The sequence below is a fragment of the Lygodium microphyllum genome, chromosome 11 (genome assembly GCF_053477565.2).
Source record: "Lygodium microphyllum isolate KBCC chromosome 11, Lygodium_microphyllum_v1.1.10, whole genome shotgun sequence".
Taxonomy (NCBI): Eukaryota; Viridiplantae; Streptophyta; class Polypodiopsida; order Schizaeales; family Lygodiaceae; genus Lygodium; species Lygodium microphyllum.
In genome coordinates this window covers 31,951,966-31,977,447 of record NC_141145.1, presented here as the reverse complement: position 1 = coordinate 31,977,447, position 25,482 = coordinate 31,951,966, and the positions used below count along the sequence as shown (strand labels likewise).

At 39.3% G+C, this 25,482-nt stretch overlaps 1 protein-coding gene across 5 annotated transcripts in view; it reads right to left on the bottom strand.

The window, feature by feature from the left end:
* LOC148028676 (uncharacterized) overlaps positions 1-24,987 on the bottom strand; it is a 182,956-nt gene extending 157,969 nt beyond the window's left edge. Inside the window, exons 1-14 of one of the 5 annotated variants that reach the window (XM_087688590.1) lie at positions 23,957-24,987; positions 18,331-18,441; positions 18,074-18,166; positions 17,795-17,887; positions 17,560-17,652; positions 17,107-17,471; positions 16,940-17,017; positions 16,756-16,848; positions 16,596-16,658; positions 16,447-16,509; positions 16,215-16,361; positions 16,094-16,150; positions 15,916-15,993; positions 15,247-15,629 (exon numbers count right to left, since the gene is read on the bottom strand). In XM_087688590.1, coding sequence (XP_087544716.1) covers positions 15,964-15,993; positions 16,094-16,150; positions 16,215-16,361; positions 16,447-16,509; positions 16,596-16,658; positions 16,756-16,848; positions 16,940-17,017; positions 17,107-17,471; positions 17,560-17,652; positions 17,795-17,887; positions 18,074-18,125 — 1,134 coding nt within the window. In that variant the 5' untranslated portion in view covers positions 18,126-18,166; positions 18,331-18,441; positions 23,957-24,987 and the 3' untranslated portion in view covers positions 15,247-15,629; positions 15,916-15,963. Of the gene's footprint in view, positions 1-15,246; positions 15,630-15,915; positions 15,994-16,093; positions 16,362-16,446; positions 16,510-16,595; positions 16,659-16,755; positions 16,849-16,939; positions 17,018-17,106; positions 17,472-17,559; positions 17,653-17,794; positions 17,888-18,073; positions 18,167-18,330; positions 18,442-23,956 lie in introns of those variants that run through there. The other 4 variants (XM_087688591.1, XM_087688592.1, XM_087688589.1 and 1 more) reach the window with 4 other exon arrangements.
* Between the last annotated feature and the right edge of the window lie 495 nt (positions 24,988-25,482).

Here is a 25,482-nt window from a genome sequence, read left to right as displayed (position 1 = left end):
TGTATCCCCACAAATGGAGCTGCCTCCTCCTCGACTACGTGACTCTGAAGCAAAGCGAGACCTGCAACTGCGTCTACTAGAGACCGAAGCATCGGACCGTCTAGAGTCTGTCGATCACGCTAAGGTGGAACGGGAAAGCTGTGCATCGTCTCTATCTCTGACCCGTACTAGTTGCTCCGGTGAGAAATGCACTAGCATCGCGTCAATGCCATCATCTGTAAAATCGTGACTCATCCTGTCGTCCGTGCCCAAATCCTAAACCTGCACATACAAGGAGAAATAATAATATTAGATAACGAATTGCAAGACATAATAAAACTAAGACTTAATTAGCAAGACTTCATTTTAAAATAATAATAATAATTAGATAATACAAAACACCATACTCCAAAAACATACAAACTGTCCTAACCGATTTGCAAAAATTGGCATTGCTGTAGTGGGAGGAACATTTTGATTGAGTCACTTTTGTTTATGGTTTCACAATCTCATCTTGACATAGCTCGGTATACACCGGGAGATCTATACAAAATTCTCCACAAAATGAGGACTCTGCTTCATTTTCAAAAAACCCATCCTCTATCTCCTCTATCTCCATAGGTGAGATGTCTTGGTCCTCCAGGCGGTTCATCCTAGTTTCTTGTATGCCTTCTGTCATTGCCGCTATTAAAGGTGTCTCTTCTACGATCGATACGGGGGTTCTGGCAAACACGGGGATACTCCTAGATGTCATGGGAATGACATACCACCATTGAGGTTGTTGCGGATTAGGGAAAAAGATGACCTGATCCATATTATGATTAATATAAAAGTCCACTTTGAGATTGCTAAAGCGCGTCAAGTATTAGGGACTCTTACTTGCTCACAGTGATTTGGCAAAACAAATGTATCACTCAAATCGATCCACTTCTTCGTTGAGTCAATCTCAACAAAGCCACTTGGCCCTCGCCGAATAGTTGCACCTGCTCCTTCGAGAGTAACCTTGAACCATTGCACATCAAATATGGTCACGGAGAAACTTCGATAGTCCACTGCAAGGATACTCTGTAAACATCCAAAATACTCCATCTCTGCAACTACACGGTTTGGATCTGTGGCACATCCTCGGCTTTCCTGCTCAAACATTGCCATCACTCCACAGTCCATTATCGAGCGTAACTTGTCGATGTGCTCTACTCTAAAATGTCGTCCACGTGACCATGCTGCACTATGGACCTTATAATGGGAGAAGAACAAGTATATTAGTTGCCATTTGCAGTATAGATTGTAATTTCTTGGGATTGCATACCTTGGGATTGCATCCACGTGAGAAGTCCCACTCTTCTTCAGTAACTGTTTCTCCATCTTGAGATGCTTTGGTTAGGGCCTCATGTAGCCATCTAGTGGACATGAGTAGAGGCATCTCCTTTAAGCCCTTCAGATATCGAATGGGCCGTTGCCGCGTACTCCGTTGAAAGGTAGATCTTGCAGACTCTCGCTCAGCTCGAGCATCCTCATACCGTTGTAGCCACTTCTCCATCGTAGTGCTATGAAGCATACAAAATCGATTCACCTTGGACTTCTCCAAAAGACAAGTAGTCTCTATTGCCATGAATTTTGCGGATTCAATTGATGATGTGTGAATCTCTTTTTGGGAGACAAACTGAACCAACTCAGACAATTTGTAAATGGCTGTCTGTACCTTCGATGTCAGAGACCTCGCGATTGCGATCGGCAATATAAACTGTGAAAACCATGTAATTAAAATTGTGTATAAACAAACAGAGATTTTGAAATCTAATATGCAAAATCATGCCATATGCAGCCTCATACCGTACATACTTGACACATCTTATGCCAATCATGGGATTTGAGTCCTGTCAGTTGGTCATCCTTTGTGAATGCTGTCTTGAGAGAACGCATTAGGCTAGTCAGCGTGTGAAAGGACTTGATGTTTTCCTTTAATCGTCGCACTTCATTGCTAGAAAAAACCCAAGGAGTGCGCGGCAATTGCACTCGACCATCGACGCCACTTACGAGCCAATATGGTTCCATCTTTCCCACTGCTTTCAAATCCATCCTCACTCCTAGTGTGTCTCGCTGCCCAATGAGGTGGTCTCATAGCAAGCTACCCACATTCTTAAAAATGTGCATGGGATCTAAAAGGTGGTTAATTTTCAGATTTTTCCAATAAGTCAGCTCATAGAAAATTAGGAAGCCTCCCATTCCACTGGGAAGCGAGTCTTGGTCCACCATCCTGCGATCAAACCAGCTCAGTGCGTTCATTCTCGCAGGAGGGCGACCAAGAAATCCTTATCTCATGACATGACCCTCTGGCAAAAAAGCCTGATGTCCCTCAAATACCATCTTCTTCATAGATTTTGACATACGAGAATCCAACCTTGGTTCACACAGAGGACATGCATGGTAACCTGACGTGACTAGCCTTGGAGAACACACATGTACAATGAGGCATGTCATAATACCAATATCGCTCAAAGAAAACTAGAAAAATAAGAAAACACACTTTACCAGAGCATTCTCCATAACCTCGAAAGTCATGCATGGTCCACATAAGAATTTCCCTTATAGTTGCGGATCACTTACCAATATGTTTGCTCATGTCCTCCACTACAATTCCCTCCCACAACTCCTTTAGCTCATCAATCAGTGGAGAGAGGTAGACATCCATATTCTTAACTTTGTATCGTCCAGGCACAAGCAAGCTAAGCAAAAGGTATCCTTTCTTGGTGGAAAGCCATGGCGGTATATTGTAGTTAACAAGGACCACGGACCATACACTATAGGAGGTGGAACGTAAACCAACAGGATTTACCCCATCCATGGCAAGACTGAATCATAGATTCCTCACCCCCTTTGCAAAGTCAAGGAAAGTCTTGTCAATGTGATGCCATGCTTCAGAGTCAGCTGGTGTACGCTGTACACCATCAGTGGATCGATTTTTCGCATGCCATGTAGTCAACTTTGCAAAACTCTTGGTCCGAAAAATGTGACGAACACGCGGTATCAGCGGAAAGTGCCTCAAAACCTTCTGCGGAACAGTCTGTCCTTGCAAGTCATTTCGATATCTCTTTGCACCGCACTTGGGACATGTGGTCAACAATTCAAACTCTCCCCGGAAGAGAACACAATCATTGGGGCAAGCATGAATGCAATTATAATCCATGCCTAGCTTTCGCAGCACTTGTCTTGCATCATCACGAGACTCAGGCATCGTGTTTTGGGTAGGCAAAATGTAAGATTTCCACGTTCGAAAAATTGCAATGAAACACGTTATTAGAGTACTACATAGCACATTTTAATGGCTTTCAATAGACATCATAATATACCTGAATAGCTCTGTCACACTCGTATCGCTCCATCCATACTTAGTTTGTATGCTCAACAATGCAAGAAGTGTCTTCAAACGGGATACCCGACTCCCATCATACAATGGAATGGTAGCCTCCGCAATTAAAGGATCTTGGGATTCCGAGTCCGTCGGAAGCAATGATTCCATCATGTCCTCGAACTCGGGCTCCAAAAAAGCAAAAGGATCGTCCATGTCTCCAGCATTCTCACCCATAGAAGGGGGTTGAGAGTTATCACCTTCTATGAGACAGTTAGTTATCTCAGACAGCATTTGTATAGAGTGCGGATGAACCCGTCTTACTGGACGAAAGAGATCTGTAAACTGCAATGTATCGACATGGCCCTGACCCTGTAAAGGACGTTAAGGAGCTAACTTCTAAGTTAACCCCAAACTGTTATACTTAAATTAATTACATATCATATAGTAATGAGAGAGAACTTACCGCAATCTCGTAATTCAAGATTGCTTGGTCGATTATCTCAACTCGAAACTCTCCATACTGTTGCACATGCTCTATGGACAAACGACATTCCCGACGAATGGCCAATTTGCATTGCGTGGATGGACAGGGGACACATTGATTAAGCCAAGCCTCACGATCACCACCATGTTGGTCGTGAGTGCTAGACATCTTGATTGCGATGTAATGGAATGATAATTTAATAACGATTCTATATTGTATATTGGGACCACTCCACTATATATATTTCAGGTCATTTTTTAAAAATTTTCGTACCTATCTCTTTGAGTTCGGCTCTAAACTTATCTATCTTTGAGGTCGGCTCTAAACTATGCTCACACACATACATTTTCGTACCTACATTGCAAAGAATAAAAACCAACACAAGAAAAAATTTGAAAACACTCACTTCCATTTCTCTCTCTTTCAACACTTCCTAACCTACATTGCAAAGCAACACAAAGAAACACAAAGATCGAAGAGAAACCAACACTTTCTAACCTACATTGCAAAGCAAAACAAAGATTGTAAAGAAACCAAAACAGGGCATACCGTCGTGCTCTCTTCTTATTCCACGACCTCTTCGTGCAAGCGACGCTCCTCTCCTTGCGTGCAGCTTGCGGCTTGCTTCCTTTCTCACCTCCCTTGCTCACCTCCCTCTCTTGATCACCTCCCTTTCTCTTTCTCTCCACCTTCGCGCGCTCATTTGAAAGAAACGTTCGGGTTTCTGCGAAATATTACTACAGTAAGTCGTCGCTATTAGCGTCGCTATTTACGTCTAATAGCGACGTTTTTAGCGACGCTATCGAAATGTTTTCAAAAGCAAAGTCGCGACCATAGAGGTTCTTGAGAAATTCCAAGATAAAAGATTAATCAAGTGAGATTAGCTATGCAATAGTAAACTCCAAACTCTTCATATTGAATGCAAAGATTGTTGATTTAATATGCATCTGTTCAATAAACTTGCTGTTCTCAGCCTGAAGAGCTATTGAATTCAAGCACCACTGGTTCCAGTCTGTTTCTTTAAGCTACACCTCTAGATGTCTTGAACCAAGTGTTTGGAGAGGGTATCCGCCAGTCTCCGGACAGCCATGAGAAGAAGTTTGAGGTGCTGGCATTCAGGATCTTGACTGTGAGCTCTATGGATGCATGCACTTCTGCAATGGACGCAGAATTCTTCAGAGACACTGTGCTCCAGGTTATGCAAGCCCCACTAACTGTTGTGGGGATTTAACATCTAGATCTCGACTGCAAGGCCTAGGGATATCATCCTGTGTGAACACAAAGCCCAAATCTATGCAATCTTTCAACTCTGTAAAATCATTGGTTGTAACGCTCCTTGTTCTTGGTCTGTTCCTTCTGTTAATAGTACTTTTTCTCAGTGGACTCTTGCAATCAGGCAAAGAACCCACTGTGATTCCTGCATTCTCCTCAAGCTGGAGATTGAATTTCGTTGCCCGTACATTTACTATGTCAATGGGCTTGGTGTTAGAGCTTGTCTTAACACTAGTTTCACCATGTGGGTTCTCCTGATGTCCCACAAGGGAAACTCTAATCTCTATGTCAGGGTACACTGTCTCTCTCAATTCTTGAATCTCCCTCACAAGTGTGGCACTTAGACCACCTCCTGCAGTAGGAATTGCAGTACTTTGTTCTGCAATTACATTAATTTTACCACACAATGCATTAGAAATTGCTGTGATTCAGTCTTCGACAGCACTGATTGCATCACTTTCACCTGTTTGTACACAGCTTCCGGCTATTTTTTGAGGCATTGGAATGCTTTGCGAACTGATAGCATCTACTTTGACAAGAACAATACCAGCTGAGCTGCTTTGACAAGTTTTTGACTAATCCCCAGTGTGTGAAGCATCACTCGGAGGACTTGAAGTAGTGGGTTGAACTGGCTGGGTGTTGATCTTGGCAGCCTTGACGATGGTGGAAATACCCTTTCTTTCTTCCACAGGAGAGTGCATTTCGACCTTTGTCAGCATGCGGGTACCGATGTAGAACCGCCCTTTGAACATGTCCTCATCATCATCGTCTTGCTCTGAATCCTGCGCATCTAGGCGGCCACTCTGGGAGACTCCCAAGCGAAGGCTTCCAATTCTCACTTCAATCGTCGCTGTGTCCAACAGTCGAAAAGGAATCACGAAGAGAGGAACCAAGACAAGACTCATGGATCCGCCAAGGAGAGCGATCACAGAAACATCACATCATTGGCCTTTTACTAGCGACGAAGCAACTAATTGCTTCCTCTTCTCTTCTCAGAATTCCCCAGTACCATTCTTTCCTGGGAACAGAAAAAAAAACATGGAACTCCCCCGTTCTACTTTCATTCCGAATTCTGCTTTTTCCCCCCAAAACTCCTCTTTTAAAAAATAGTCCTTCTTGCTTTTTCTTTCTCCCTTCTTGCTTTTTCTTTCTCACGCCCCCTTTGTCCTCTTCCCCAGCACTATATATTCTGCTTAGAAAAGCAGCCTCTTTTTTTTAAAACCAGAAAAGCGGCCTTCTCCCATTCGACCATTCCATTGAAGAGGGCTTGAGCATCAACCATACATGAATAGTCACCATACGTGCATATAAGTGCCATTCCAAACTCAGGAAGCAGATCATAACTGGCAAAGCAATATAAAAATGAAGCTATCTGCACATCTCCACACTTCCAGTGGTATTGTAAGCTGCTATTGCAGATAAAATTGTGATATCATTCAAATCACATCTTCAGCTTTCATTTTGAAGTACACTTACAAAACTTTATCTTCTTGACTGACCTCTAGATAAGCAGAAAACAAAGCATTCCATAACACAATAGTGTGCTCAGACAACCCATCAAACACATTCTCTGCTTCTACAATGCTCCCACATTTGCTATACATAGACACCAGGGTACTATAAACATAAATGTCTGATGTGAATCCTTTCTGAAGGGCATCAACATGTAACGCTTGTCCAATTTCACTTTATTTGAGTTATTCGGTCCTTCTCTTTTGGATTGCACATGCTTGGAGTGCAATGACAATTGTCTACTCCAATGGATTAACACCTTCAACCTACATGTGCCCATAAAGTTGTAAAGCCTTCTCTCCTTAGCCCTGCTCAACATAGGCTGAAAGCATCCCTTCATGCCCACCATTATTGAAGGAAGACCTATCAGGTGCAACCCCAGCTGAAAGAAAAGATAGTAAAAGACCCCTCTTTACTATATTACCATGCAGAATAAAGATGAAAACATAACAACTAAGTATATACAAAATATCAACTCCCACACACAAATTTTGGGTGGATTTCACACCTCGAATGCGCAGCAATATGACATCCACCCCCTCTAATCCTGCGCATCCTCCGGATGGGCCAACTACCCATGATCGTTATCATCAAGATCCACAAAGAGATCAATCTCTTCATTGTGCATTTCCAGTATATCAACAAGATTATCTGTCATATCATCTGTCTCTTCCATTGGAGTTTCTTCTCGTTGCTCTTCTCTTGCAAATTCTTCCAATGCATAATCTTCATCATCTCTTTTCTTGAAAATCTTGATTCTTTTTCCTGCAATAGGCACTCTAAGCATTGTCCCATCCAATTCGGTCAACTCATATGTTGCATTGTCAAAGACATGTCTGACTATGTACGGCCCAAACCATCTTTTCACCATCTTCCGAAGTGCAATATGCTGATTTTCAAGGCTGCTATCAAAGACTAATACCCAGTCTCCCTCTTCTATTGCTCTAGGCCGCAAGCGATGCCTGCTGTCAAACCTGTCCTTATTTCTTAGTCTAGCAACCTTCAACCTATCAATAGCTAGTTGAATATCCTCTGGTCTTCTCTCCAACTGTCGAATCCGAAGAGCTAAGAGCTCCTCTCTCGTCAAATCCTCCTGCCAAGGTAAAACTGACCAAGTCAAAGCACAAGTCTCAGTCGGCATAACAGGCTTCTGACCATACATCAACTCTGCAAACATATATCCTGTGGTAACACTATGAGTCGTACAATCAGCCCACAAAGCAAATGGTAGAAGTCTCGGCCATTCTCCAATCCATCCTCTGCATGCTTTGGCTAATGCTTTCACTATTGGCGGATGCCCTCTTTCACTCTTCCCATTTCCCTCTGGATTGTATGCTGTGGTTAGAGCCAACTTGATTCCTAGTTGAGAGAAAAACTCCCTAGCTTCATCTGCATCCAATTCACCGGGATCCACAGTGATCTTACCCACACAGCCATACCTGCAGAAAATTTCTTCCAATAAGAACTTACACACTGCACTAGTGGTCTTCGTTCTCAAAGATCTGCCCTCAACATGATTGGTAAGATCCTCTCTAGCCAAAACAATATATCTCATCTGCCATAGACCCATAGGCATAGTAACCAAGTCAACTACCCACTTATAATGAATGCATAGTGGATAGGTCGGATAAACCTCATCTCGATGACGCACTACCGAATACATCTCGCAATCCCTGCAAGTCTCTACAAACTGAGAAACATCTCTATACATGCCTTTCCACCAATATTTCTCCTTGATTTTCTCATAAGTAGCCCACTCCTCTATGACCAACCCAAGGACTCTCATGAAACTCCCTCATCACCTGTAACTGTGTCTCTCTATCGCAGACAACCCGCAAAGGTAATCCGCCTCTTTTCTTCGGATGCTTCCAAAGAAATCCGTCCTTGAGAAAATAACCATAGGCTTTCCTTCTGATCTTCTTGAACTCTTCATCTATCCATTCATCTCTTTTGCTTAGTGTACTAAGGTACTTGCCAATCTGAAACCAATCTCCAACATAGAGTTCTTCTATGAAAGCCACAATATCATAGACATGACAAATATGATCAACCATAGCGGTTGAAATTTCTGCATTATCCTCTTCTGCAAGTAGTATTTCCTCATCATCATATCTGGCTCTAGACAACATATCTACCACTGGATTATCCTTCCCTGCTGTGTTTAAATTTCGGATTTAATGACTTGATGTATGAAATCCATCTCAGCATAGCTATAACCGGAGTAGAGAAACTCGTAATCATACGTATCAATGGCAAGCAATTTGTCTCTACCACAACTGAAGCTCCAATAAAGTACTCCTTATCACATTTGAGAGCCGTAAAAATCCTCAGTAACTCCCTCTTGATTTGCGGATATCTCCTCTGTCTCTCATTTAGGACTTTCGCCCCAATCCGAATAGCATACATGTTTCCATCTGCATCATCTTGACCCACAGCCCAACCTATGCCAAGTGGACTAGTGTCAACTGTCAATACAATAGGCCTTCCACAATTATAATCCGCTTTCCTGAGAGTAGGAGAAATCTGCAATAACTTCTTCAATTTCCGCATGGCTCTAGTGTGGCTCTCATCCCAATAAAATTTCTGCCCCTTTCGAAGCAAGTGATATAAACAATCTGCTATGTGTGCAAAATGGGGTATCCAAATCATATAAAACACACAAGCTCCAATGAATCTCCGTACCTTTGAAGTGGTAGAACAATACTCCGTAATCTTGCCTATAGCATCTACCTTATCAGGTAAGGGTTTTCTGCCATAATACCCACACATATGTCCAACAATGACAACCTCATTCACTCCAAAAACAGATTTTTGCCCTGATAGTGTCAAGTTCACTTCTTCTAACCTGGCCAAAATCTTCTCACAAGCTGAAATATGATCAGCCACAAAGTATCTGCATCCCTGCTCATTTAGACTCTCATTCTTCTCTTCTTCTGCACACCCCTTAATGGGCACATCATCCAAGAAGGCATAGTAAGCTGAGGTATATAATCACGAAGGACCTTATGCATGGCATTCATCATATGCGCAACAGAATTAGGGGCACCTTGAGGCAAGGTACACATCCCGACAAGCCCAATAGGAGTTCTCATGGTGGTTATGTCCCTGCTTTCCAAAGCCAGCTGAAACTGATCATATCCCGAATACAAATCACCTAAAGAATAGATGGCACATCCAGCAAATGCTTCTGCAAACTCATCCACAACTGGACTTGTACCAACATTCATGATAGTAACTCTGTTTACTGGCTGCATGTCCTGTATAAATCGGAGGGTACCATTCTTCTTTGGAACCGTAAACCACCTATTTGAGTATGGTGCAGATGAAGGCTCTAGGATTCCCATCTTGATTTTCTCATTCAACAAATCAATCAGCTTTGGCAGGTGTGCCTTAGGCACTGGAATAGGTCGGAGGTTCCATGGAACATGAGGAATAGTAAAGATCACCATAGGAGCAACAATATCTGGATTCACACATCCAATCTCATGCGGAAAAAAAGCAAACCCCCTTCCATGTTGCTCAAGCATCTCCTAAAAGCATTGCTTCTCTGTGGGTAGCAAGAATTCACCATTTCCAATTTTCAATTCAGCAAGAGTCTCTACTGAAAATTTATGGCCTTTATGCTCCAGATTCCTTAAAATTGGCTGTTTGGCAGCCCTCTCTATTTGCTGATCACTATCAGGTGGAAGCGGTATAGCTACCGGCTTCACCTTCTTATCCACAGTCTTGTATTTCGTGTCAACCCTGGCTTCATTAGATCCTCTGCATTACTCAAATCTTGCTGTAAATCAGCAATTCTGCACTCCAATGGATGAATATCCTTAGCCCTCTACTCTATGGATTGCATAGGAATAGCCCTAAACTCTGGATGCTGAAATATTTCAGTAGTAAACTCTGTTGGCTGAAAAGTTTCAGCCCTCTGTGTCTCTGTAAGCTAATCATAATCAGCTAGAAACTCTGTTTGCTGAATTTCTTCAGCACTCAGTACTTTTTGCTAAATCACCTCACCCTCTGACTCTATCTGTGACACAAAATCTGCAATTTCATGAAACATGTCCAGGGATTGTACTAATACATTATTGTGAAAACTCTGCATATCAGTTTTCAGCATATTTTCCATCTCTATCATCGTATCTGCACAAATCATACTGTTATACATCCCATCTATATGCTCATCATCCTCTAAAATTCCTGCATTTTTCAAAATTTTCTCCTTCTTGTATATGTACTGCTTGGCAACTCTAGGCAACTTAGAAGTCTTCTGATAATTCATTGAACTGTTTGCTGAAATCCCAACAAAATCGGAGGAGAAAACACTGCTGCCAGGAGGCGAGAACTCCAATCTCCTCTGTTCTGTACCACCGTCGTCTTGCGAAACGGCAGTACCTAATGAAAACCAGAATCCCTCACAACAAAGGTGCATCTCTGAGAGTATCCCTATTTCTAACATGGTTCACACACACAATCATAAACTGAACTGCTCTCATGCCATCTTTACTGCGAATCCGTGCATAAGCAGATCCATCATCCATTACCTTTGTTTCCATACGCATCTCTGTGATGAATGGTTGTCCAAGAATTATGGGATAAGAGCATGAATCTTGCACAAAGAAATGGAAATCCTCCTCTACATCTCCAACATAAACCCTGACACTGGGACAGGTAGCATACAAATCACCTGCAGTGTTGTTGGCGGCTCTCATACGCCACCCATGCTCTACATCCATAGGCCATCTGTTACTTTCATAAACTCCACGAACTATGAGATTAATCTCTGAACCATGATCCACCAAAGCAACATAAGGCACCTGTTTCTCTCCAATTTTTACCATCGTTTCTGTAGTTGCCCTAGCCTAATGACTCCGCTAAAAGTGACTACGCGGTATCAAGACAGGCTCATCAGTTTCAGCATAATGCATAGGCTGAACTCTCTTCTCTATCTGTGGAAAAACAGAAGCATTCTCAACCATAACCTCATCCTCATCCTCATCCAATTCCCCAATCAAAACTCCCTGTGTATCAATAGTAGGCAATGCATGTCTTTTCCTCTTCAGAACCTCTTGAAACTCTCTTTTCGAGATGCCCAAAACCTCAGAAATAGTAAAAGTCACCTCACTGCCAAGTATCTTATCATTAAAGATTTTCTTCATGTCTGTAGATGTCTCAATATCAGACATCAATCTAAACCCTGGCTGCTTTCTCTCTCTAGGCTCTTACCTCTTTTCTCTCTTTTGAGCATCTTCCATCTGTCGTTCTAGCCCCGGTCTCAAAGACGGTCTTGTAGTAGGTGGAGTAACAAACTCACCCCCTCTAGTCTTTTTAGCTGCACTTGGATTTTCTTCATCCCTCTTACGCTTCTCTTCAACAAGTACATCTGCTCCCTGAGACTTAGCCAAGTAGGCATAAATAGAGTACCTGTCAACAACATGCGAATCCCAACCTGTCTCAGATCTGATGCTAGAGCCTGCACTAGTTAAAACAGTTTGCTGAATTTTTCCCTTGTTTGCCGTCTCCATAGCATAAGTCCATAATGCTGATTGATTCTCTGATCCCTTCTCAATCAGGATTCCATATGTAGAAGCATCTCCTCTAGCTGCCACATAAGAAGTATGCGCAGCCATGTCATCCACTAACTTCTTCATTCCGCCTTTCCCAAAGTTGGTAGCAAGCGGAGCTCCTATTTCAGTCAACCAAATCTTACCATCTTGTCCCCAAAATACCAAATTCTTCCTCCTTGCATCCTGAAAAGATTCACAATCCCTGCAATGCTGATGGTCCGTACTATCGCACCAAATACATCTTCGATCTCTCCTAGGTGCACTAGGAGCACTCCTAGGTGCAATAGGAGCACTAGAAGAAATAGTAGGAGCAGTCGAAGCAAACTTCTCTTTCAATTTTCCCACCAACTCCGCTTTAATTAACTCCAGTGTCAAATCCGTTATGCCTTTGATTATGTCATCAAGAGAGGTAGGCACCGACGGAGTGGATGGTTTTGGAGCAGAAGGAGCCGGCATCGGTCTTGGAGCAGGAGGAATAGGAGGAGTAGAAACAATAGGCACTGGCATAGGCCAAGAAACTGGCTGAGGAGGAGAACAAATAACAGGGATAGAAGCAGGCATAGGAGCAGAAGACGTTGTCGGTGTCATTGATCCTGGGAGCCTTGATGATGGTGGCAATACCCTTGCTTTCTTCCACAGGAGAGCGCATTTCGACCCCTGTCAGCATGCAGGTACCGATGTAGAACCACCCTTTGAACATGTCCTCATCATCATTGTCTTGCTCTGAATCCTGCACATCCAGGCCGCCACCTCTGGGAGACTCCCAAGCGAAGGCTTCCAATTCTTGCTTCGATCGTCGTTGTGTCCAACACTCGAAAAGGAATCACGGAGAGAGGAACCAAGACAAGACTCATGGATCCGCCAAAGAGAGCGATCACAGAAACATCACATCATTGGCCTTTTACTAGCGACGAAGCAACTAATTGCTTCCTCTTCTCTTCTCAGAATTCCCCCAGTACCATTTTTTCCTGGGAACATAAAAAAAAACATGGAACTCCCCCGTTCTGCTTTCATTCCGAATTCTGCTTTTCCCCCCCAAAACTCCTCTTTTCAAAAATAGTCCTTCTTGCTTTTTATTTCTCCCTTCTTGCTTTTTCTTTCTCACGCCCCCTTTGTCCTCTTCCCCAGCGCTATATATTCTGCTCAGAAAAGCAGCCTCTTTCTTTTTAAACCAGAAAAGCGGCCTTCTCCCATTCGACCATTCCATTGAAGAGGGCTTGAGCATCAACCATACATGAATAGTCACCATATGTGCATATAAGTGCCATTCCAAACTCAGGAAGCAGATCATAACTGGCAAAGCAATATAAAAATGAAGCTATCTGCACATCTCTACACTTCCAGTGATACTGTAAGCTGCTACTGCAGATAAAATTGTGATATCATTCAAATCACATCTTCAGCTTTCATTTTGAAGTACACTTACAAAACTTTATCTTCTTGACTGACCTCTAGATAGGCAGAAAACAAAGCATTTCATAACACAATAGTGTGCTCAGAAAACCCATCAAACACATTCTCTGCTTCTACAATGCTCCCACATTTGCTATACATAGACACCAAGGTACTATAAACATAAATGTCTGATGTGAATCCTTTCTGAAGGGCATCAACATGTAACGCTTGTCCAATTTCCAAAAACTTTATTTGAGTTATTCGGTCCTTCTCTTCTTGGATTGCACATGCTTGGAGTGCAATGACAATTGTCTACTCCAATGGGTTAACACCTTCAACCTACATGTGCCCATAAAGTTGTAAAGCCTTCTCTCCTTAGCCCTGCTCAACATAGGCTGAAAGCATCCCTTCATGCCCACCATTATTAAAGGAGGACCTATCAGGTGCAACCCCAGCTGAAAGAAAAGATAGTAAAAGACCCCTCTTTACTATATTACCACGCAGAATAAAGATGCAAACATAACAACTAAGTATGTACAAAATATCAACTCCCACACACAACTTTTGGGTGAATTTCACACCTCGAATGCGCAGCAATACGACAACGCTGAAAAAAAACGTCGCTACTTAGCGTCGATATATGTGTATACCCTTGTAGTGGGTGGCCGTGTTTTTGAGTCTCCCCACTTGCGATGAGTTACTCAACAACCCCAATTAGTAATGAACAAAACCTCCATCAAGTCATGTTTCAATACCATAGCAACCTCTATCTCCATACTATAAGAACAAGGTGTAAACATAGGGAAGGAAAGCAAATCAAAGGGTGAAGGACTTAGAAATGATGAAAATGAAGATGAAATAAAAAATCAATGATCTAAAAATAGATCAAATCTTAGTGGATCCCAATTCTTCTCATTTTTGCTTATAGATGCACATGTAGTTAGACTCATATAGAGTTGGAATGGTTGTAGAACTTACAAATACTTGATTATGAGAAAAGGGGATATCAACTAGCTAATATGACTCCCATCTTCAAAGAACTAATAGCTAATAGTAAAGTTGGTATAGCCTTTCACAAGGAACTTTCAATCGATCCCCATATAGGAAAAAAGGAGAATTCCCCATGGAATTCCCTAGTTGAAAATACATATAAGTGGGGAAAGTAAAAACTAGGGAAAATGGGACATTTCCTAGTGATAATAAGTAGGGAATGACGTAAGACCTTTCCTATGTAGGAAATATTTCCTACATAGAAAAATACAAAATTTTCTATGTAGGGAATAATTCCTATATAGGAAACACTCGATATATAGGAAAAAAATTCTAGAGGTGATTCCCTAGGTACTTTCACTAGGAAATCTCTCATTTTTCCTATTTTTTACATTCCCTACTTATATGTACTTTCAACTAGGGAATTCCATGTGAATTCTCTTTTTTCCTTATCACTTTATCTACTTTGCCCTTACTCTTAGACATGCTAATATCAAACAAGAAATTACACAACAAATTTTTAACTAGAAAATTATATAGAGAATGTCATCATTTCTAAGTAAGGATCAATAACATACATCTAATGATCAAAATAGATTTAAAAAATTAAGACATCAACATCTACTTCTAGCAACCAAAAGAAAAATGAAATTACTTTTAAAGGAGCATAGAACAAAAAACTAATTAAGCAACATGTGTGTCTTGATTGTTTTATCCCTTAAATCTCCAATATGTTGCAAAGTAAAAAATGTTTGAGTAATCCCTCAAATATCCAATATGTTGAAAAGCAATAAATTCTTAACTCAAAGTAGAAGTTATGCTAAAACTTCCACATTATCTAGACTAAGCACATTGCTATTTTTGTTTAATACAACTTTGCCATTTCCTAGTAGCCAATAAATAATCTCCTTAATCATATCATCACTTGTTGGCTTCTTTGTATCCTTAATCAAGACTCTAAAGCTAGCTTCAATCTTTTTGAGATTCATGTATGTACTCTTTAAAGAAAAGTACATATCATGAATTGTAGGCACACCAAGATACTTCAAAAGTATGGTTTCCATGTTCTCTTTTGTGTCATATTAACCTGCATTGAATAACAAAAAGAGAATAAGTAACTTATTATACTATGTATAGATAATTAAATGACACAAATTATAATATGAAAAGCCATAAATTTAACTACATGACTATTATTTATATATATATATATATATAAACTATAAATCTACCCTTTAATCATCATTTGAAATGTTAATCTCAATGCCTTGGTTTAGGAGATCTTTAAATTCCTAATTCAAATAAAATAAAAAAATTAGATTATGCTTTTCATGCATGACATAAACAAAAATATAAACATTTACATCTAGCACCTTTGGTTCTTTTTCGTTGATATTGGTACCTCGTTTCATGCTTCTTTGTTACAAAGGATCCTTCATCTTCTCACTTGGCTAGTCAACACGTAAAATAAATAGTTATGTAATAAATCATATCTTTAGTTATTCACTAAACTATGACGCTATTGTTCTCTCACAAACATATATCAAATACCTTCCTCTTTCTTTTACTTTTTCGAGATGTTTCATTAATGTCATCATCTGGATTAGCCTACATTCAAAACTAAAATTAGTAATCACATTTAAAAAATTTATATAGAAAAAAAGTTACATACCTTATCATTGCTTGAACTATGGATACTTTGTTCCAGAGTTTCTTGACGTTTAGTTGAGTACATTATTTTGTCTAAACTATGTGACAATAACTTTGAAAAACTGGCACAATTTTCCATATCAAGTGTCTCATCTTCATTTTCAACATCCTACATTTTAAGCATATAAAGGATAAGATATTGTTAAGAACATGAATCATATGGTCAATCTTAAATTTAATATAAAGCAAAGAACCTCATCGGATGTATAACATTGAAATTCTTCAAAGCTCTTTTCTTCCTCCACGAACATATTCATCTATGGGAAATGAAAGTTAATGTATAAGTATCTATATAAGAGACATTCTCAAAGAAAGTTATTAGATATGAGCTTAAAAGCATTACTTGCAATGATAAATCAGTTTGCTTGTATTGTTGTCCTTCAAAGGAGCTACTTTCTTCAAGATGCTACATCAACAAAATAAGATCATGTGTATATATCAAATGTCTCCAAAATATATGGAATCAAGTACAAAAATGATAAACATGTAAGATTATAAGATACCTTTTTCAAACCTTGTTCATTTGCAATATCATCCATGCTAGGAATGTATACATCAAGTTGATTAGAATCAATAGTAGCAACATATGGTTCACTCTGCCATCAATAGACACCCCTAAATGAGTATAGGAGAAAAACAACCAATCCTACACTTATGATATCAAACTTATAAATCATATCATCTTACCATTGATGATGTTATGTCATTTGATACATTTTGAAGCTTATCTACATCATCCACTCCAAGAGATGCTGATAATTCTCTCTATATGTCATAAGATTAATGGTTCAATAACTAAGAATCTACACCTCAAATATTAGGAAAGCCAATAAAAAATTTCACAATCAACTTACCTTCTTTAAAATATCTTTTTTCTTCAAATACTTTCTTTCATCTTGCTTTGTACCCTTCCACCACTCATATATGTCATTCTCTCTCCATATGTACTCACATCCAATAAACTTCAATGGTAAAATCTCATGGTGATTCTCTGATATGATTTTCATGATATACTCTTTATCCACATTTTTATAACGTAGATCATCTGGGTTTAAGGATTCAAACCACCTATGTACTCGATGATAATTTTCGAGCATGACAGTGTGTTGACTTTTAAAGTATTCAGCCAAGAGCTTTTTTCCATAAAGTCTACCCTCTTCTCTAAATTTCAACATGGGTGGCCGATAGATATCATCATATGATGGTATGCGTATCACTCCTATTGATACTCAAGTGATCAAATATCATTAGTTAGTATAACCATTTCAAAAAATGGCTCATTATCAACATAAGAAAGCTCGTAATACCTGATTCTTGGCTTGAATAAGTGTTAAGGGAAGCAATCTCAATGTCTTCCTTTCTTGCATTGTCTCTTGTGTCATCTTTAGTAACTTGTTTACCTATATATACATAGAGTTAACCAAAGCTCACGATAATAAAAGGTTATGAAAATTTTCAATAACACAAAAGAAAGTAATTAGATATTTTGTATCAATTTGGGTCACCAAATTTGTACAAGTTTTTGATCCTTAAAGTTGGTACCTGCATCTTGACTTGAAGAAACATTATCGCAAGTAACCTCCTGATCTCCCTTTCTTACATTAGCTCTTTTCCCACCTTTTGTTGTTCTTTTATCTATGTTTATTAATATATACACACAATTACCCAAAGTTTAAAAATATGAATAACTATGAACATTTTAAATTAGGCAAAGAGACTAATTAAAGCTAGTTAATCTCAAAATGAATCACATAATAAAGCAAGCTGTAATATATGTACAAATTTTAATTTTCAATGTTTAGTAGAAATAAAGACATATACCTGTATCGTGATTTGAAGAGACATTAGGGCCAATGACCTCCTTAGCTTTCATTGTTTCATTATCTCTTGTACCATCATTTGTGATTTTGTTACCTTTATGTACACATAATAAACCAAAGTTTAGAAACATAAGAGACTTGTATTTTTTAAAAAGAAGTGCTATATCAAACTAAATCACTTAATTTCTTAGCACTTGGATTAGAACACATGAATTAGTAATAAAATTAGGTATAAATTTAGTTATTAGAGTTAGTTACCTTTCACTTCTTCCACAAACTGAATCCACAAGCCCAAGTAGTTTGGGATCCTCACTCATCATTTTTTTCAAAAGAGCCATCATCTCTAGATTAGAAGTCGACATGGCAAACCTACATAGGCACGGTAACAATAAGAAAGTGTTTGCAATGCATGTTTGAAAATGTAAATTTCATTAAGCAATACAAAACAAAAGACTTCAATAAACATACCGTCATAATGTTTGAAAATGTAAATTACATTAAGCAATACAAAACAAAAGACTTCAATAAACATACCGTCATAACATTGTTGCCTCATGCTCATGCGAATGCCACATGGTAGGTACAATCTTTCTTTTATTGTCAATTGCAATTACTTTTATTTTGAGTACTTGCCATTGCTTTTTCGTGGATACACATAGCTACCAATCCTTCCAATCTTGATCCTCTATTCTCACTTTCCAAATATTTTCTTGCAAGTGTACATTAGTTAGCCAACCCACTTTTACTTGCTTCATGCCATAGTGTACTGCTCTTATAACGGCACATTTGAGGTCATTTGGCTCACATAAAGCATCTAGATGAAACTTCATATAGACAACATCATTTTCCTCTAGCCAAGGAGGAATGCAACCGATGCAACCTATCTTAATCAAATATGACCTTGGTCTCAAATCTTTTGTCTCATATGCGATGATATTGTTTCCATGTTGAAGTGGAATAAATTTGTGTAACAATGATTGTATTGGTCTAATACAATCCCATGAAAATGGAACAAAACCATTTTGCAAGAAACTCATACCTGTAGTGGTATCCACAACTAGACTTTCATGGCCACTTTCAACCATAATACATTGTCTGTAGTAATAAGCTCCAAAAAACAGTTTCACTTCACCATTGCATTCAAACGAAAAAAATGATGATATGCATGCTTTCCAATGGCCAACATCTATGTCCACTCTAGAGTCTTCATCGCATCTTACCACCACTTTATCTCCCACTTTATAAACTTCTCCCTTTAGAAAAACCTTTTTATATTCTGTCATTGTTTCTACCTCTATGTTGAAGCTATGATGAACATATCTCTTTTCTTCATTAGTTGCATCCCTGCGTCTTAACTTCTTTGCTCCTATGGTTATTCCCTTTGTTAGAGCTACTCTTTTGCATGCACAATCATTAGCCTTTTCTAAAAAACTCCATATTTCTTTTGCTTTCTCCACACATGATACATGCATGAGACCTGATGCATGCCATTCTGGACATTCATCGTACCTATTAGAATCCACTAAGTATCCATCAGGTGGTAGTAAAGCTTTGTGGAGTTCTCTTGTCATCCTTTGATACGACATAAGTCTGTCATGTTGGTCTTTTGTAATATGCATAAATATCCATGTAAAGAATCTTCGTCTTTGGTAGTTTGCATAAAAAATCTCATTATCTTTGTTATTTATCTTGATATTGACATATACTGAGACCATATGCTCATAAATATAACACCAGAAAGCATCATGACTACCATGTCGAATAATGTCATCCAAGAATTCTCCAAAACCTACATTTAGTAAGACAAGAAAGTATACACGATTAAAGTGAAATATAATTGCTATATAAATAAAGAAACTAAGAAAATAAAAAATATTTATACCTGCAACATGTTCCAAAGGAGCCGAGTTTGATCTTAAGAGCTCCTCAGAGCTTACTCTCCATGAACCAAGCAATTCTCTCAAAGTGTCTATATTTTCTCTAGACCAACCATGGTCACGAGTGTAGTTGTAAAAAGCATGAGCAATGTCTATCAGAATCAATCCTAGGTCATAGAAAACCTTCGGAATACCTTCAATCTCACATAGTACATAAGGCAAACACCATTGAATCCACTTTTGATTTTCCTCAGCCTTGTAGCTCTCACAATACTTACTAGGATATCTTGGCCAGCGACCATAATGAATAGAGTATGGTGTCACTTTACTGACACGATGTGTTGTCTCATCAATTTTTACTTTCATCCTGTTATCCATAGTCCTTATTAGAGCACATATATATTTTGAGAACAAATTTAGAGCCAAAATATGCATGCAATCATATACAAGGTCCAGGGATAAATCAAAGCCATAGAGTTCATATAGTCTCCACAAGCATGATCTACTAGAAAGTCCCGCATCTTTCAAAATCTCTTCTCTTTCTGCTTGGGTGAGGGCTTGCTTTGCCATAGTCAAAGAACTAAGCATTTCATTGGTTGATCTTTTAATTGGTCTATATCTCAACTGGAATCTATTTTGATCATACAAGTAACGTCCTGAGCGCTCACCCTCCAAAGTGGCTATTGCTTTGTCTCTATGACAAAACGATTGACCACCATCTTTGAAGGATCCAATCTTGCACTGAGCTGGATGGTCTCCAGTTACCATCATTAGCATAGCACGTTCAATGAATCTTCGACTAAGAGAATTTTCATGTTCAACAATCTGTGTGACTGGATAATTGAAGTCTACTTCAAATCCATCAACAGATAGACTTTCTAATTCATCTATCAATGGCTGCATGAATATGTGAAAGAGTTTACTAGAGCTTCCAATAACTTTTTTGCAACTAAATGGAATAAATAAAACCGGTATAACTCCAATAAAGGAGCTCTTTCCAACATTGAGAATTTTGATTTCAACAACTCCACAATTCTTCTGGGTTGTCTTTGAGGCTTGGAATCCATCCCAATGTAATAACAAGGCGAAATTGCGTGGATCACCCTATTTATCACAAAACACACCACATTTTAGTAACCTATATCAGATTTCATTTATATTAATTAAAAAAATGAGCATGATAATAAAGTGTACCTTACAAATCCTTTTGTACCCATGTATGTGAGTTTGACATGATTTGCAGATAAACTTGTAGGCACTCTCAATATCATCCCATGAATGATCAAGCAATGGTGACCTTTGGGCAGAAGGCCAAGCTATATAGACTTGTTTGCAATGCATGTTATTACATATCAATGGAAGCTCAAAGTATGATTCAGGATTCCAAAAATCATTTACACTTTTGCATTTTGTACCATCCCAAAACTCATTTATTGTAGAATCACAAAGTGTATTCGCCTGTATTAACCATTTGTTTTTATTTCTCCACATTTCCAATAATTCATGGCATAGAGTTCTACTTCTAGTTAGTAGACACAATTTTTCTCTAATGGAGACATAGTCAAAAGAGAGCATATCTTTTCTCGGTAGAGAACACTTGGAACACTTTTCACAACATTGTGAACAATCACGCTTTAACTTCTTCCTTCCTCCTTTTCTGGTGTTACACAAGCATTCAATTGTGTCTCTAATGTAGTTATCCTCCTTGCTTGGCTGATAAAGCAATGGTGCATGAATAGAGCTCTCACTTCCTTGGCATACCCTGTAACGTTGGGAGTTAACCATACCTAGCCGTGTGAACATGATACCAAGTTTCTCCCAACAAGTAGGAATATTTATACCATTCAAGTCTCCATCCCATGTGTTAGGCATTTGCACTAGTAGTTTGGCCAAGCTTGGCATATATATATTGTCCATATGTGCTTGGGGGGGATTAGAACTTACCATATCACCAAAAACAATTTTAAGCATTTTATCTTGAAACTCAATTGAAGCTTGATGCTCATCCCAAAGTGCTTGCAATTGAATTATTCTTTGAATGATTTTGTCAAATAAAAAAGGTTCAACATCATCCATATCGAACACTTCATGTTGTGGTTCCACCTCATTATCCTCCATTTCGTCTAAATTGTCAATCTCATGTGATGGGTCATTATGGACCTCATCTCCCATGTCATTATGCTCTAGTAGAATGTCATCTTGTGGTAGTCCTTGAGAGTCACGTAAACCAAGATTAGTAGTGAGACTCTTAAATCTTTCCTCAATTTTCATGTGTCTTGCATATGTTGAGTGAGGAACCATACGTCCACCTCCACAATATGTTTTGCATGTGCACCACAAACGCCTGCATCTAGGCAAAGAGTGAGATGATGGTTGATCCATAGGAGGGTTATCTTCACTCATAGGAACATCATTGTTAGTAGAATTTTGACATTCTTGATGAGCCAGAACTGATGAATGTATTATCCCATTCATATCCTTGCGACTGTGTGCATAGTAAGTTTGTCTAGTAACATTCTGATAACCAAGGGTTGAATGCCTACACTTATAATTGCATTGACATCTCCTTAAATTATTCATTATGGCTTCCCGAAACATAGACATAAATAAAAAATAATCAATCTATATATTAAAGTTACATATCAAAGGTGGAAGATTGATATGCTAAAACATATAGAAAAGTTGATTTATACTTTAGAAAAGATAAATACTTCTCAATAAGTGTATGAACTTAAAGCACATAATTGTACGAACTGATTCATATATGAAGGCACATTGAATATGTGATTTAGGCTTAAGAAAAATAAAGATTCTCAAGAACTATAAGCACTTAGTAGTCCGTCACAACAGTTATCCCTTCTGCCTGTGGTTTTACAATCTTCTTTATCCACAATTATGAAATGACATATTCATATTGGACTAGACTAGGAAAACTAGAGATATGGTCAGAAACACAAAGATCAATCCATATGGGGGCCAATTTTACTTAGCACTAGGATGCAAGAAAAGTGGAATTGTTTAGGAAACTCCACAAAATAGAAAACTTGATGAGGAAAACTTGACTTACGATATAGATAAGTAAGGAATGTGAAGAGTTAGTAACCCAGGGGTAGACACCATATGAACAAAAGAAGAGTATCCCATGAAAGATTTACATAAAATCAAGAAAGACACAAAGTGGATTGATGAAGGATGCATAAAATTAGGTCTCTAACAAGATGGATATACAAGAAGCTACTAAAATCTCAAGTCTACAATGAAGGAAACCGACAAAAGCCAAATGTAAAGACCCCTATTGAAAAAGAACTTGTGGAAAGAACCAGACTAACAATGATACTAGGATTTTTTACAACCCTAGAAAGAGTAAATCTAGTTACTCAAGGCAATCTCAAGCATAACTTTATATAAGTGACATCATGTTTTATTGGTTCACAATACCTCTTATGCTATTAGGAGCTTCATGATATGATAGATCCCTCACCCAACACTAAATGACTTGTAAGTGAGATGTGCCTTGTGCCATAGTACTTAAGATAGCTAGGTAGATAGATAGGAAATACATAAATAGAGAAAGAGGCACATGAAGATAGAGAAAATATACATGCATGTGTGAAAGAGACCCCATGCTTGTACTAGCTTGATCAGCAAAAAGACAATAATTTCCTTGCAAAGCATCCCACCAAAAGTTTCATACATTTAAGAGCTTAGAAACTACAATTAGGTTTATAAATCCAAGTGAAATTTACACAATATTCTTAGTGAAAATGATATTGACCCCTGTCTAGGTTATAGTTGTTTCCTATGTTTAATTGGTATGTTTGGTATAGTTGTGCTTTACTTGTAGATGATGACCATGACCATGAAAGTACTCCTAGCAACCTACTACAAATCAAAACATATCGCAAGACTTATTTACAAGTATTCATTCTAGTATGAATTAAGGGAGGGGAGGGAGGGGGGACAGGTGAAGGGGAGAGAGAGAGAGAGAGAGAGAGAGAGAGAGATACCTCAGTGTCACACGGATGACGATCAGTTCCTTGGCCTTCTTGAACAGTCCGGCTCTATGCGCGCTTGCTGAAGGTCACGACGTTGCACATAGTCGCATTCTCGATCCGACGCAGCTCCACCTTCCCACGGCCCATCTTCCGCGTCCTCTTCTAATCCAACTAAATATATTTCGACGATATTGATTCCCGTCGTACATCGCTTCTGATCTGAATCTTTAATATTGAATCTTTGAATAGGTGCTTATATATTGATGTCAAAAGGATGACGTGTTGCTGGATACCTGCATGCTGTGGGAGATCTAGCTTGTTCTTTTTAGTAAGGTTTGCTATATGATGTGTAGCTGACATTCAACCGCTGCGAAACTGGCATAAAGCACAACTCGATCAAACACGCCCAAGGGGCTCGGGCACCTGGACCTCCGACGGCACCCTCACGCACACGGGCAGCTTCTACGACGGCACCAAGAATATGGTGCGCACCTTCGCGCCCTGCGCCGACGGCAAGTGCGACTGGGAAGGTGCGCCCTACGCCGACGGCAAGTGTGACTGGGTGTAGAGGGGCCCCTTGCTGCCCGCCCCACGCTGGTATGCCTTCGACCAGCCAGATCCTCCCGGAAGGCGTGCCGCCTTCAGCTAGAGTTCGTGCCCGTCGACCGCAGCGGCCCCTTGGGCCTGCTTAATCGAGCTGAAGAGTAAGCGCCCAGTTTCGCGGCGGTTGAATTTATGAAGCAGTCTGATCATGTTTGATTTCTGAACAAGATTTTGTGCGACGAGTAGACACTATTTCTGCAATCAAGAATGAAGATCCAGACCCCATCCTGTCGGGTGTGGAAAGGAGGCGATGTAGGCGATGAACAGTAGCTATCTCAAAAATTAATCGATGGTTGCCTACCTGCACCAGCTGCTCCTGGACTGACGACCTCGAAAGCCCCCTCCTCTATAGAAGCCATAGGCAGTATTGTAGATGAATAATGACAACAAAGTGAGAGGATTAGAGGATAGGCAGATGAATAGTGACGATACCATAACTCAAAGAAACCTCTCTCTCTCTCTCTCAATATTGGTTGAGTTATAACACGTCTCCCTCAAAATGGCGGCAAAATGAACATTGCTACCGACCCTACGCATGCATCCTAAAAGCACATTAAACCCCTTAATAATTTAATGAAATACATAATGTCTCCCCCTTTTTCATTCTATTATTAGACCTTAATAAAGGATGCATCATCTTGCATATGTACATATGCAGTTATGCCACCAAGTCCATTTGACATTGGAATATGTCTTTGTCGGGTTGAAATAAAATCCACCATAATCTCATAGCTGCTAATCTCTTAGCCATGCAAAAGCACGTGACGTATTTAGTCCTTCCCCCTGGTCTGCAAACATTTGTGTAGCAGTCCTCTTGGATCAAATATAAAAGTAATATTACTCTCATCAAGCTCACCAATAATGAAAATTAGATTTTGGTGTTTCTTGGTAAAAGATTACATTTATATAATGGATCAATGTTTGATACCTACATG